Source organism: Mixophyes fleayi, chromosome 2, assembly GCF_038048845.1.
Source record: "Mixophyes fleayi isolate aMixFle1 chromosome 2, aMixFle1.hap1, whole genome shotgun sequence".
In the NCBI taxonomy this organism is placed as follows: Eukaryota; Metazoa; Chordata; class Amphibia; order Anura; family Limnodynastidae; genus Mixophyes; species Mixophyes fleayi.
Window position 1 is genome coordinate 286,015,965 of NC_134403.1, and position 15,576 is coordinate 286,031,540.

The 15,576-nt window shown below is 39.5% G+C and overlaps 1 protein-coding gene across 4 annotated transcripts in view; it reads left to right on the forward strand.

Moving 5' to 3' along the window:
- The first annotated feature begins 568 nt into the window (after positions 1-568).
- The window catches only part of LOC142139056 (serine/threonine-protein kinase 38), a 59,982-nt gene continuing 44,974 nt past the window's right edge, over positions 569-15,576 (forward strand). Inside the window, exons 1-6 of one of the 4 annotated variants that reach the window (XM_075196317.1) lie at positions 569-666; positions 2,690-2,775; positions 5,017-5,149; positions 5,802-5,853; positions 8,455-8,577; positions 15,334-15,417. In XM_075196317.1, coding sequence (XP_075052418.1) covers positions 5,019-5,149; positions 5,802-5,853; positions 8,455-8,577; positions 15,334-15,417 — 390 coding nt within the window. In that variant the 5' untranslated portion in view covers positions 569-666; positions 2,690-2,775; positions 5,017-5,018. Of the gene's footprint in view, positions 775-2,689; positions 2,776-5,016; positions 5,150-5,801; positions 5,854-8,454; positions 8,578-15,333; positions 15,418-15,576 lie in introns of all 4 variants that reach the window. The other 3 variants (XM_075196315.1, XM_075196318.1, XM_075196316.1) reach the window with 3 other exon arrangements.

Here is a 15,576-nt window from a genome sequence, read left to right on the forward strand (position 1 = left end):
CCGGCACCTTTTTTCTTACAGAAAAAACAATGGGTCTAATAATTCACTATGTAATGCATTATTTATCATTGCAGTCTGTCTATTGCATATTACTGTACGTTTTATGTACGACACTGTGATCTGTTTGTTGTCCATTTTTTTTTAATAAATAAAAGAGATTCATATAAGGTAAATGATAACTCCACCCGAAACCAAAAATTTAGCCTTGGGTGGAGTTAGGGCAGATTAATTAAGTAACAAAATATTTCTTAACCATCTTGATTTGCACCAAAACTACACTATTTTTTAAAATTAAATATTTAATTTTTGACATATACTTATGACATCTAACAATATGACAGTCACAGTCCAAATAACTTCTACTATTTTAGAAATAAAATAAGTGCCACCAACAACAGGAAGTGAAAAAAATTAGACAAATATTATTTCTGCCGTTCCCTAGACCATAATTAAAACGTAAAATCACTTGCAACGTGGAGTGATTATTAATCACAGCAAAGAAACATAGCATTTCCTTTTGCCCTTAGTAAGCATGGCCACATGGAGCGTTAACCTCCTGGCGCGAACTGTCACGTCGTAGCGTCACGTCGTAGCAGTTGCAAACTCCAGTGGCAGCTGTGGTGGACAGTAAACTTCTTTGAGGATCGGCCGGTATCTGCAGAGCAGGTATTGCGCTGTGTGTATTCGTGGTTCTTTATATTTGTAGTAGAACTTCGGTGTGAGGACCCTGGTGGGTTCCTCCCGCTGCGAACAAGCTGAAGAGACGGAGTGAAGGTGAGACGGGCTTTACAGTCTCAGTGCACACATTTGTAACCTTTCTCTTTGTAGGAACCCTCTTCCGTGTTATGGTTTATTCTGCCAATACATTAACCTGTAGTATGGGCTGATCTAACACGCCACTGCGGAGGGGGAGACCTGGGAGTTTTAAGAGGTCGCTGTTGTCGTTGTATAGTGTAAGGCCTTATATTCACAGTTAGTTGACTGTTTGCTAAAGAGATGTTTATTTTTGTTACAGAAAAAATAATTAAGTATTAGTCTTTATATTAAGTGGTTATACACTCTAGAGTCAGAAATGTCAGTTGCATGTTGTGTTTTGTGTACAAGGAGTTATGTGACATCTCTAAAAGTAGTAAAGGCAGGATATGCTAAACGTGTCTACAGATGCATAATACAATTTGATGTTTTGATTAGATGTTTTGCTGTGGTGAAGGCAAATGTATACTGTGGGTTTTTTTTCAGGGTTACATGAAAGTAGGAGTTTGAAGAAGGAAGTTTTTAAAAAAAAATAGTGTCAGTAAAGCACTGCAATGCACTTAAGTGTCTCATACTGCTGTATATATGGTTTCCCCATAATTACAAGTCACTTTACATTGACATTTTCACACACCCTGGTGGCTTATTACTTTTTTCCAGTGTAAGAAAGGTAGTGTTGGCCATATAGAAACCTGACAGATTCGAACTCCTTTTGTGTACTTTAAAACATGAAGGCAAACATTTAGGTTGTATTCAGTTGTGTGTGCATTATATAAGTTAGCTTTAAAATTTTACAACATAAACAAACGTGACTCTCTAAGGCAGTGGTTCCTCTTTGTGGTGTTGTGACACAGATGCCGCAGAAATCATTTTTGTGGTGCACAAAGGTTTCAATATTGTCTTAAAACCTGGTTTAAATTGCAGTTAATCTGCCCCAATTAAAATATAGTTTGTATATAATCTCGGGTGCATATACTTTTTTCCCCTCTTAATTATGAACGTCTCTGGGTGCACTGGCTGGCTAAGTACATGTATATGCAGGTGCTTTGCGTTAATTATAGTCAAACCCACATACAACAAATAGAGGGGTATTACTCCTCCTGGGAGCCTCCTGGAGCTGAGAGCTGCCTAACTGGAAATAATGTATATTTTTTCCCGCAAATAACTGCACAAAAACAAGCATACTGAAAAAGCATTCAGCACTCTAGTTCTATGAAACCGCATCTAAAGTCCCTGTTTTAGGGCTATGGACAGACTTAGTCCTTCAGTGTGAGGAGTTGCAGTTCAAGTAGCAGGGTTGTACTGTAGGATATGGGGGTATATATAAATTTTGAAATCCCTACTACAGGTGGAGCTATTCTTTTAAGCATATCTCAAAGTTAGGCACACATTTCATTGGTGAATGCTCGCCGGACTATAAATACAAGGACACCGTTAAGGATGATGCATAGCAATCGACACTAGGAAAGATGACAAAAAAGCTGACAATAGTTCAAATGTATGTTAAATATATAAGTGGTTCTATATTTTCATAAACCTACAATAAAAACCTGTTTGGCAGGTGCACTTTAGTAGTCCCCTGGCATTTTTGGAATCTTGACCCACTATCCTGAATATGAGATGGGCAGATAATTAATTCTAAAAATCTAATTCTCATGCACTTGTGATTTCTGTAGATGAGACACATTAGAGCTTTAGGTAGCCCAGAACCAAGTAGAAACAAGCACCAGTTCCTCAAGTAATAAAGTTCACTATGAAACACATTGGAAGACGCACACAGGATTCAGGTTACCTATTGTGACTTGATTCGGGTCTGCCTAAAGCTCTAATCTGTGTCTCATTTACAGAAATTGTAAGAGCATAAAAGTCATATTTTTTAAGAAGGTAAATAAATGAACCCCACTTGTTCTATTGCTGACCCAGTGTTTCTTTGCAGCCTTATCATATCCTGGACAGTGGGACAAGATTCCAAAGAGGCCAGGGGACTGCATGTGCCTAGAATCTGTCAAACAGGGCTGTATTGTAAGTGAATCATTTTATTGGCTTAATCTGTAAATTTTACCTTGCATTTCATCTGCTGTGGTTGCATTTCATCCTTTTGTATCTTTCCTAGCACCTGTTCCTCTTTGGTTTTTTTTTTTTTTTAAAAGTGTCAGGTTGTTTTTGTGAGCTCACTGACAATTATTTTGTTGGGGGCTGAATGGTAATTGGAGAGATTGTGATTTCACTTTTTGAAAATCTGTTATTCCCCATAACCTATTGCTTCTACCAGTTTAACTTTTCAAGCTATTGGTATTTGTATCCTGAATAGTTACATGGTTTTTATTATTTTTCCTCTTTGATATTGGTCATGTTGGCTCTCTTTTCAAGCGCTCCTCTAGGTACAGCTTGTTTATTTTCAGAGCGCTAAACTCATTCAATATATTTTGGTCGGACTTTCAACTTCACTCTTTAGATCACTGAAATCATGATTTAATGATCCCGCTATATTTTCAGACTTCACACTGGGTGATTGTTTTCTGTATTTGTTACTGTAACCATGTACACAGCCTAAAGATGAAAGGTCAAGTTATATATTGCAGATCTAATCAGGTCATGTATCTTGTAACTCGCATCTGTAACTTGTGGTTTTATAACAGCTTGTTTTTATTTAAATTACTAATATTGTATACTTTATGTATTCAGTTTGGAGGTAGGTATGTGCAAAAAGATTCTGAATTGCATGCAGAGGTAAACTAAATCCATTTGGTTAGTCAAGAGCTGAGTTCACTAGTAGTCATGGCTCCTAAAATCTTGCTGTTGATACCTAACCTCTATTTTGTATAGGTTTTTGTTGAAGTATACCTTTGGTAAATGGTATTTGAAATTGTATTTATTACTATATTAGTCTTTTGGAGATGTGTCTGATTTCAGTGCACATGCAAGTTCTCTGCGGTTATCTCTATAGTAGTATGTAATAGGTTTGCATTTTAGTTACAGAAATCCAAAAGATCGTTATGCGATATTCAGCCCTGTCTGTGCTTCTGCTTTCCCATATGTATAAAGGGGGGTCGGCAGCTACAGAATCACTTAAAGACCATTATTCCTTTTTCCAAATTGTAGATCCATAAAAAAAAACACATTTTAGGCCTCACTCTGTCCTTCTTCAGGTGTAAGTTCCTGCCCATAATCAAGGAATTTGACAATATATGCATTGTTTTTATTTTTATTGGTGCTCATACATTTTCTGTATTGGGCCTGTACTTCTACACATATCTTCACATTATATACATTCGACTTCTATTTTCCTGTCACAGATGTTTTTAACAGTCAGTTTTTTGTTATGTGTACTGAAGTGTGACAATTTTGTATCAGTGGCCACAATAATTATATGGGTTAAGTAGATTAGTGTATGCGTTAAGTGTTGATACAAATAAGGACTTTTTATGAAAGATTTCATCTGTATCTTTATACTGTAACAAATCTGTCTTGTTAAAATGTTTAACCTCTTGCAATATGTTATAAAGTTTAGCAATGTAATCTTACCGTAAGGTCCTTACAAATTGACTTGGTAAGCCTTTTATTAGTCCTGAATGATAACAGCATTCATCTGTTCGCATCAGTTGGGGTCTGTAGTTTGATGTACAAGTCTGTACTAAGGTTACTCTTGTCGACAATAATCTATGAAAATGGAATGCCTTCTAAACACAATACAATTTGAAATTGTTTGCCGATTTAACCAAGTCATAATTCCATCAAATTTAAAACTTTGGTGCAACAACAAAAATATCCATATAGCTTTGGTTATTTAGAATAATTACAATAACGTATGTTTTCTGTGAGGAAAGTATGGCCATGTTCACTATAAATGAAGTAACTTACTAAAATAATAATAAATCTACCAGCTCTTGATGTCTCTAGTTCTCATGTAACTCTCGGGCACTATTTACAGATGAGGAGCCTCTAGGTACCAGGACCTGTCCTGTTTAGTTCACCACTGGGCACTTCTAATGAGATTCAAACTATTAATCACCATTTATTTATATAGCGCCACTGATTCCGCAGCGCTGTACAGAGAACTTATTGGCATCATATTCTCTTGGTTTTATTCATAGTCCTTGGGTTGTCTGTGGATTTTTTTGGAATTCTTTTGGCTTGTAGTCCTTGTATATCATAGGAGTTAATGAGTGTGAACTGTGATTGTATTGCTTAAAAACATGAAACTGTTTAGGTGCTCTTTTAAAAATACAACCTTTTCAATTAGATTTTTTTTTTCCATAATAGACATGGCAATGACTGAGCAGACCCCTTGTTTCCCAATGAGTAACCACACAAAGGAGCGGGTCACTATGACTAAGATGACACTAGAAAACTTCTACAGTAACCTCATCACACAGCACGAGGAGCGAGAGCTAAGGTACTGGTAGTATTTAAATATGGTGTATGCATGACGTATATGAACTGTAGTCTAGAAATTGTGCGTTTAACCTGCCTTTTGTATCTTGCACCTTATTTAAGTAAGCCTTATTAAAAACCTATGGCCATGTTTACAAAAGGGATGCTTACAATGCTCTATACTTAAAAATTATCTGAAGTGTTGCATTTCTTACTGCCTAAACACTCCTTAAGAATAGTTTGTTCAGTTCATTCAAACTTTTTCCTAACCTAACTTTTCTGTCTGCAAAAGTTTCCGTATACAGTGATTCCATTTGCATAATTTAGTTTAATAATTGGTTCACATTCTTTCTTGGTTTTGATTTTTCAGATTTCCTTTTTAATAAATATATGCGCTGTTATCATTGCAAGACAGCATCCACTAATTTAGCGAGTAGTGTCAATCATGATGCACAAACCAACAGTGCCATATATACGGTGCTTAATCATTAAGAGGTGGGAATTTTTTTTTTTTTTTAAATGCTTTATTAAATTTTTATGATCCCGAAAAATGGACATGCTTCCTCTGCTGACAGAATCACGTTAATATCTATTTTAATGTCTGTGTTACTAAATCTATTTCTGCAGGAACAGTTTTATGTTAATGTATCAAATGTATCCTTCCTGTTTTTTAGGCAGCGGAGACTAGAAAAAGTGATGGAGGAAGAGGGCCTTCGGGATGAAGAGGTAAACAGAACGATATACTAAGAGCAATTCATTGAATTATAAATAACTAAGCATAGATCAAGTGAATGTAACTCCTTAAGTTGGCTTGATCACTATCTTTGTAAGGTGTAGTTTTTTCTAGTACTTGTTAGTAAATATTTGCAGTATTGAACATTTTTATTTCAATGTATATGTCTGGGATTTACACTTTGACATCTATTTTTCTGAAGCTGACAACTGATCCAATATTGTTGCTTGTCACAAACACCAAAATCTATGTCCGGTTTGGCATAGCTACCTTATATGCTACTTCATATGGCAATATGCAAACAAGTATTTTTCAGGACATAATGATTTCCGGCAAATTACATTTACGTCGCACCGATATCAGTTGCTAGCCACTAGGTATTCAGAGCATGACAAAGATCAGCACTGAGACTGCTTTCAAACTTTTGCTCTTGTTGGGGCTCATCAGCCTAGAATTGGGGTTTTTGCTCAGTTGGTCATGCGATGCAGATATATTAACTGACTAGTCTTTAGGAAGAAACCTAGTATCCAAGAAACATAATGCAGCTTTCATATTACTGAGTGAATTGCACTCCATCAATGTTTCAGGAAACTCTCCACTTGTTTTTAATCTGCTTCAGGCACCACAACTTCTGCTAAATATTCATAACTAGTCGTTTTTAGACCATCTAGAAAGTAGGGTGACTGGGACATACAGAGATAAAGTTGTTTTTCCAGTATCACCGTTTTACAGACTTGATGTATTGGCTCTAATCTTTTAATGACAGTCAATGCTTCTAGCCGTTGTTGGCAATGTGTATTCTAACTATACAGTTTATTTTCGGCACTATAATGTCTGTAAAATCATCCACTGGCATTTGTTGCCACACATGTATTTAAAGAGCGAATTGATATTCCATTTATGTTGCTTTTACCTCAGAGACCACTGTTATTTAATGTCCTTAGTGATCTGTTTCTATTTCTTTTACCCTTTTTTTGAAAGTAAACTGCAAAGTATTTGTAGGTTTTCACTTAACTTTTGTTCCATAAATGTTCAGTAAGCCATGTAGAATGTCAGCACTGCAGTGCATTGTGTGTAGAAAGCATAGACTGAATGGCTGCATCAGTGTCCAGTCATCTCTCTTGACATATGGCCATTGGGGCAGCACGGTGGCTAAGTGGTTAGCACTTCTGCCTCACAGCACTGGGGTCATGAGTTAAATTCCCAACCATGGACTTCTCTGTGTGGCGTTTGTATGTTCTCCCGTGTTTGCGTGGGTTTCCTCCGGGTGCTCCGGTTTCCTCCCACACTCCAAACACATACTGGTAGGTTAATTGGCTGCTATCAAATTGACCCTAGGGTCTGTGTCTGTCTGTCTGTCTATTAGGGAATTTAGACTGTAAGCTGTAATGGGACAGGGACTGATGTGAATGAGTTCTCTGTACAGCGCTGCAGAATTAGTGGTGCTATATAAATAAATGATGATCATTGGTACCCTGTTATTAGATGGTAGGGAGTTTTACATTTTATTTTATTTATTTTTTTTCCCGGATGGACATTACTTTATTAGTAGTACTTTCCAACATACCAAGATACAATAGTACCCATAAAAATAAATACTTGTGGATGAAAATGTACAGCTTTCTGGTTAGAGCAGTGTTCATGACAATATTTCTTTACTGTAAGTAGCTGTGTGTCAGTTTCTGTGGTTGCCACATCTTTCCAAGAGAGTGAGAAAGGCCTTCATATTCAATGTTGGTACATACTTCCTCTTCCAGGAGCAAGCTGTTTTTCTGTTTTACAGCTGATCTTTAACAGAATGTGTAGGTCACATTTATACAGCTATTTGTAATCTTAAAGTACAGCTAAGTGGTCCTCCTATTGTCCCCATAAAACCACATTGTAATTAAATGTTTACTCTTTCTAAATATATATAATTTGTAAGCTGCTAAAATAAATCGGTTTCTTCTATATTTGTCACTGACATTTCTGGTAAGTAAATAGACAGTAATTGCTAATAGAATGTAGATACTGTAACACCGTTCTTAGATGCTGCACCAAACTTCCTTCACAAACCATTCATTCCCATTACCTGAAATGTTAATTGTTCTTCACATTGACACACATGCAAGAATTCCTTTACGTTATCAAGTCATCTAGATAACATGTAATATTTTTATATTACTAGTATATATCTTTGTTACCTATATTAATACTTGAAAATTGCAAAGCAAATAAGACTCTCTGCATTGAATGACTTAACAATAGATTATTATTGTAACATTTTTTGATAAGCTTAGTAGCTTCACTTGTTAAATGATACCAATTAAATCAACTAGTTTGTTGAACAGCGGAATTCAGTGTTCTCCTGTTATTGTGTGCCAAGTAAAAGTTGTTGTATAAATCGCCCCTTTTTTTGTCAATCCTTTCCACCCAGCCTTTTTATAGGAAGTAAAGTCTTTTAAAATTTGGATTCCCCATAATCCCCATAGGTCATTCCCCACTAAAATGCAGTAAGTCCATGCATTAAAGAATTGTTGACGTTTCCTTTCTTATGAATTTGAAAGTGGTATTGTGTGCTTTTTGTGTCTTACCTCTTTATTTTTAAAATCTAGAAAAAGATGCGAAGGTCAGCACATGCACGAAAAGAAACAGAGTTTCTTCGACTAAAAAGGACGCGACTGGGATTAGAAGATTTTGAATCATTGAAAGTTATAGGGAGGGGAGCTTTTGGGGAGGTAAGACTACTACGATTTTAAATGATTAAATTGTCTTTGCCCTTTTAAATACATGTGAATGTAAGGTCTCCAAACAGTTCTTGCTACGCAGAGGTTGTCTAAAATACTAGGATTTGTAGGGCCATCTAACCTTCATAATGTTAATCTCCAAACAACCATTTATAATGTAATTTGTGATTGTTCTGTGGGCCTTTGCCCATGAGTAGTGTGTGTTGAATTTGTTATAAAAAATAAAATATACATGCGCCATTACATATTGCAGACGTCAGCAGCTTTTAAGCTGTTTTTTTGCCATGAATATTCTTCCATGGCATAAAGATGCTGTTGCTATCAAGACACACCTGCAAAGTAACATCATATCAAACATTACAGGTTACCTGCTAGAAACAGCAACATTTTATTTTTCTGTGGTAGTAGACTTTAAGCCACTGCGATAAAAGTGTCCCCCATGTCTGATCTAATTTGTCAGGTTGTTTTTAGGCACCACTATATAGTAACATCAAAACCTCTCAAACATGGAGATATACTATGGAGGAAAGCTGCTGAAGACAGCCACCTGGAGAGCAAGTATATGCTCTTTCATGTTTGTTTTTATCAACAAATGTATAAAAATTTGGTAAAGCCCTGTGAGTGCCTTCTAATTATATTACTTTATTATACCTATGCATTGAATTTGATTGTTTTATAATGAAGGGGACAATTCCTACTGCCCCTGTGAATGCCATCCCATTATTTTTTATATATTTTTTTAAGCTTCAAAACCTGTGTTGAGAAAGGACAAGTTGTCAGACTTTTTAGGAAATTAATAATATTTTATTTCTGAATGCCCTGTATATTTGTATATTAAATAATTTAATATGTGACCTCCTTGATATTCTAACCAATCCAATAGCCTGTTAAGAAGAATATAGCTCGACAAGTTAACCCTTTGAATGTCAGTGTATGATTTGTTGATACATTTGATTAACTGTGCATGCTTGTATTTACATTTGTGTAACAGTCTGGAGGTGTGAAGAGTTAAGCCTTTGCTTGCTGGTGTGGGTCTTGCTAGTCTGTGGATAGCTAGAAGCTTTGTGTGCCAGTGTGGGACAGTATATTGGGATCCTATTGCCTGTATTCAATAGGTGGTGGCTAACCTAAATGGGTGTCAGTTGTGAGCGCTGTTTGGGGGCGATTCAGTATGTCTATAACCTGTGTGATAGGTAAAGAGAGACTACAGGCTGGAATCGTGTGACCTCATACAGCAAACACCCCCATACTCACGGCAGCTGGGAGCTTGTTCGTGACATATACAATGTTCAATAATGTCTACATTGTCAAATTGTGTGAATCACCTTTTACTTTGACTCTTCCCTCTGTTTATATGTTAAAAGGGAATCTCTCCTTGTTTGTTCTGCTTACATAAATGCTCGTTCTACTATGCTCTCATTCTATTTTTCCCATACGTCATATTGGGGGACACTGCTATACATAGGGGTATAGTAGGTGGTGCCAGTAGTCCATGCACTTAAACAGTTAAATCTGTGAGTAACATTTCACCCCTGCTATACCCCTCCCACAGGAAGGATATTCAGTTTAGTTTTAGTGCCCACAGGAGTCGGGCATGTTTTTCAGGGCTCCTGCCCTGGATTTAATTTTATTTAATGTTCATTTTTCTATAGGGGGGAAATGCTGGGCTCAGGGATGCCTCCCGGTGGACAGTCTGCAGCCTTCTTTCACCCGGGGTCCCTGAGCCGGGGTGAGTAGCTTTGACAGCCGTCTCGGCCACAGCAGAGCCTGCCTCTATCTCTTTAGGAGATAGATTTTTACACAGCCGGAAGTCGGCTGAGAGCTGCGACCGCAGCACACTGACAGGTGCTGGCAAGAAGGGGGACCAGAGCAGCCACAGCTGATCATTTAATCGGATAGTACACAGAGGGGCACAGAACAGGGGTCCTGGAACTCCTCCTACTTCCTGGCGCCAGCATGAAGCTTTCAGTGCCATTTCCACACTGGAGAAAAGAGCCATGCTGTGCCCCTCATACAGGACAGGTTTTTACCTTTGTTATGCGCTCTTTATACAATGTAATTGTCTTTAAGAGTGTTTTTGTATGCGTGAGGCTCTATTCTTGGTCACTGTTTAGCATTACAATTATATCTGTTTTGAAAAATCTTTATATTGTAATATTTGCTGGTTTACACTGAAGGGGTTACAGGATATATGCTTAAAATACATCCTGGACCCTTGTTAATATATTTATTGTGTATGAAATTCCTGCATTTGTCCGCGCAAAAAATTATATTCTCTGTGAAGGAGTGTGTGTATATGTGTAATATTTAGATAGATATAGATAGTTATGTTTACCGTGCTCACATTGGGGGTTAAATATTTTCACCATGACTGCAAAGGGGACCTCTAAAAAGGGAACTGCTGCAGGGTCTGGTATGCATTACAATTGTGCCAAGTGTAACTAAAAGTTGTCTTGTGGACAGTCTAACCCGGAGGCCCTGTGTACAGCTTGTGAGGCGGAGTGCTGGGATCATAGCCAGACCCAGTCTGTGTCCAGGTCTGAGGATGAACCTCCCTTGCTGTGTCCTTTGACTTCGCCGTTGGCTGAGTTCACAAGGGTAATGTCTCACTGTGAGGTAAGCCAAACTTCTACTTCCGTTTCTGCGCTACGCATGTCGGATACACAGTTAGGACTGTCCTTTGGGGGCGTCCCAAGTACAATCTCGAGCACAATCCCTTGCGGTTGCGGCTACTTCCTCACTGGAACGCTTACTGATTGCGGCTAAGAGACCGTCTCATAAGTGTCAGGCCTCTCGGAAAGTTAGGGATTTTATGTCCACGTCATTGGTTTCATCAGAGGAAGAAGGTAAAGTTCACTGAGGTACAAGGAGGAGGATTTGGCCAGTGTTGAAGATTCATACACAGTGCAGGGTGTAGAGGATCTGGTGTTAGGGGTGCGCCAGACTTTAGGCTTTACCAACCCAGAGGTATCCCGGGAGGCTGTTTTTTCTCTGTTTTAAAAGACAGATGAAGTAACTTATTGTCTTTCCTCCTTCGGCTCAAGTAATGGAAATCATTTCAGACACCTGCAAGAAGCCTGATCAGCATTTTACCAGGCCAGCAAAGTTTAAAACTCTACCCTCTTCCAGTTGAAGATAGTGACAAATGGGAGGCACTTCCAAGGGTGGACCCTCCCATAGCCAGGTTGACTGGAACAACCACTTTACCAGTTGAGGGTGTTATTTCCTTGAAAAATGCCACAGACAAAAAAAAAATAGTTTTTGTTTTTTTGCTCAGATCGGCTTATGAAGCAGCTGGTAGTGTTTTCAGTCTGGCCATGTCCACAGCCTGGGTCAATAAGACTATAAAAGCATGGGCAGAGCAGTTGTGAAAGGGTTTCCAGGATGGAGCCCCTAGTGACGAATTATTGGTGCGCTCTGATCATATTAGAGAGGCTTCAGAGTTTGTAGGGCAGGCTTTATTGGATGTCAATTCTCTCGCTGCTATGCTCTCTGCATTTGTTATAGCAGCAAGACTTTATCTATGGTTGCGTTCTTGGTCCGTGGACGCAGATTCCAAACGCACCTTGGAGGCGGTTCCTTTCTATGGTGCGTCCCTCTTTGGAGCTAGATTACACAAGCTTATTTCGGAGGCTGTGGGAGGTAAGAGCCATTTCTTGCCTGTCTCTCAAACCAGGCCTAGACAGCATAGGTTTCGGTCCTTTCGGCCCTTCCAGAGATCAAGGATCCCCCGCTAGGCGCTGGTCCCATAGGGCCAGGAACCCTCACTTAGGGGACATCCTAAGCCGACAGTCGGCTTCAGAATGACGTGACCTCCATACATAGAGCTGTAGTGGGGGCACGTCTTCTGCTTTTTCGGGACAGATGGCTGGAATCATCATTAGACCCATGGATCGGGGGCATTGTTATGAGGGGGTAGGTCATAGACTTGCCTCAGTTTCCTCATTTCCGGTTTTTAACCTTGGGACTTCCAGCCTGCGGTATTCGGCGCAAGGCCATGCAGATAGCGATCCAGAATTTGCTGGACACGGGTGTCATCAGTCCAGTTCCGCTATCGGAAAGATGTTTGGGGTTTTACTCAAACCTTTTCCTTGTCCCAAAGCTGGATGACTCTTTCAGACCAATTTTAAATTTAAAGTCTCTGAACTTCCAAGTCAGAGTCAGGGGATTCAAGATTGAATCTCTCAGATCAATGATTGCGGTCTATCGAACAGGGAGAGTTTTTAGCTTCCCTAGATATAAAGGAGGCTTCTCTGGTCCGCCTGTCCATCACTTGGTGTTTCTGCGCGGAAAGCTGATCAGGGTTCAGTCGGACAATGCAATGGCAGTAGCATATCTCAATCATCTGGGAGGAATGCGCAGTGCCAGGGCCATGAGTGAAGCGTCCAGGATAATGCTGTGGGCAGAAAAACACATTCCAATTATATCTGCAATATTTGTTCCAGTTGTAGACAACTGGGAGGCCGATTATCTCAGCCGAAACGGCGTTCATCCCGGAGAACAGTTCCTTCACCCGGAGGTCTTTGATCTCCTGGTTCAATGCTGGATTTGTCCAGAGATAGATCTGATAGACACCCCCAGCAGAACTTCAAGGTTCCTCTCTTTTCCTCAAAGACCAGGGACCCCCTGCTGCGGGTTTCGTGGATGCTCTAATGATCCCTTGGCGGTTTCACTCAGTTTACCTATTCCTCCCCTTCCTATGATTCCAAAGGCTCTCAAGAAACTGAAGAGGGAACGGATGAAGGCCATCTTAGTGGCTCCGGACTGGCTGCGCCGGGCCTGGTACTCAGACCCGCTAGGTATGGTAGTAGAACCTCCGTTCAGACTGCCTCTCAGGCCAGACTTAGTCACTCAGGGTCCCCTTCAGTGCCACTTGTTAGGTTGGCTGACTTTAACTGTGTGGCTATTTGAAACCATTATTCTCCCTTTCAGAAGTTCATACTTTTCTTACTGGGAGCACTTCATATTTTGCCTTCATTTGTTCATCCTGTAGAGCCATGTGATCTGAATTTGGGTCTCCAGGCTTTCATTAAGGATACTTTTGAACCTTTAGTCTGTGGAACTTCCTTTCCTTACCTGGAACGTGGCTTTTCTTTTTGCTGTGTCTTCTAGCACGCCCTAAGTTTCTGAGTTGGGGGCTTTATCTTGTTCTTCCCCCATTTTGATTTTTCATGAAGACAGGGTGGTGCTTTGCACCAAGCCCTCTTTTGTCCTTATGGTTGTTTCCCGTTTTAATTCAAATCAGGAAATTGTCCCTGATTTTCCTCAAAGTACTAGGTCACAGAATCAGTCTTTGTTGTTTTTGGCTGTAGTCAGGGCTCTTGGGTACTTTGTGGAACGCACAGCTAATTTGCGCAAAACCACAGATCTTTTTGTGCTTTATGACGCAAAGAAAAGAGGTTGGCCTGCTTCTAAAGTCTCTAGCTTGGTGGATTACCTCCACCATCAAGCTGGCTTATTCCAGGTCAGATAGACCGTTGCCAGGAGGTGTTATCTCATTCCATTAGGGCTGTGGGTGTTTCCTGGGTGGCACGTCACGGAGCTTCTGCTGAACAGCTGTGCCATGCGGCTACGTGGATGACTCTTCTATAGGTTACAGGGCTTTGCATCACAGGCTGCCATCTTTGGCCGTAGGGTTTTGCGTGCTGCCGTGTCCGAGCAGTCCCTCCTTTACGGTGCATCTTTGATAGGTCCCGCTGTGTATAGCAGTGTCCCTCAATTGGACGCATAAGAAATAGGATTTTTGTACTCTCTGTAAAATCCCTTTCTCATAGTCCATTGGGGGACACTGCATGCCTACCCTTGCTCTGAATGTTGTATAGTTGACTGTGGTTGTGATTAGCTAACTTAGTTATCCTCCTTCGGGCTTTGTTAGACATAAACTGAATATCCTTCTTGTGGGAGGGGTAAAGTGGGGGTGGAGTGTCGCTCACAAATTTAACCGTTTAAGTGCATGTACTCCTGGTACCTCCTACTATACTCCTATGTATAGCAGTGTCCCCCAATGGAATATAAGAGAGGGATTTTACGGTGAGAACAAAAATCCTATTCTCCATAAAGTGGTGTTTCAAATGTTTACCTTGTGTTTTATAACCATTGATCTACGAGCAGTTGCATCTTAGTCTTCTAGTTTGACCCATTGGTATCTTAGGCAGCTGGGAGACAAGAACTGGCTAATATATAGCATTTTAGTCTACATTCTTATGGAACGTTTTTTTTGTTTCTATCTTAGTTTTCTTTATGTAGAACTCAACATTGTTTCTACGGTATTTGGTGGTAAACTTCAACGTTGTTTGTTTTTTATTTAAGTAGTCGATAAACTTTAGACACACCTCCTTGGTACCTGCCTGCCAAATGAAAAAGATGCCATCAAAGTAGCATGTCCATAGAATTCCTTTTTATAAGCCTTCTTGTAGTAGTGCTAAGTTGGTTTTGAAGTTGTATATTAAGCTGGGTACGCACTACAGGATTTTCAACCAAATATGACAATCGTGCGATAAACAACTGTTCCTATACCGCATTAGTGTGTACACTCCCACGATCATGTTTTTTAAAGCCGTCGCCAAAATAGAGTACTGGAGATTACCTGCTGGTATTGGCGTTGCTCGAGAGAGAGGTGCAGAGTCTAATGTGCCTCCGGTCTTCACCAGTGAACCTCCGGTCTTCACCAGTGAACCCCACAAGGGGATTTGGAATTTACTGCAGGATATTGCTAAGTGGCAAATGATGTATTTTGTTTTCTTGTAGGTCCGGCTAGTGCAGAAGAAAGACACTGGACATGTATATGCAATGAAAATTTTACGGAAATCGGATATGTTGGAGAAAGAACAGGTGATCAGATTTAAATCTTCCTAGCTAAATATTCAAGTGAGAGTATGGGACATTAATTTATGTCTGATAAATCTGGGATAACCTGTGCTAAGTGTAAGATTAATTGTGCATTTTTCCACAATGTTTTAATACAATCCATCAAAATGATCATCACTTAGC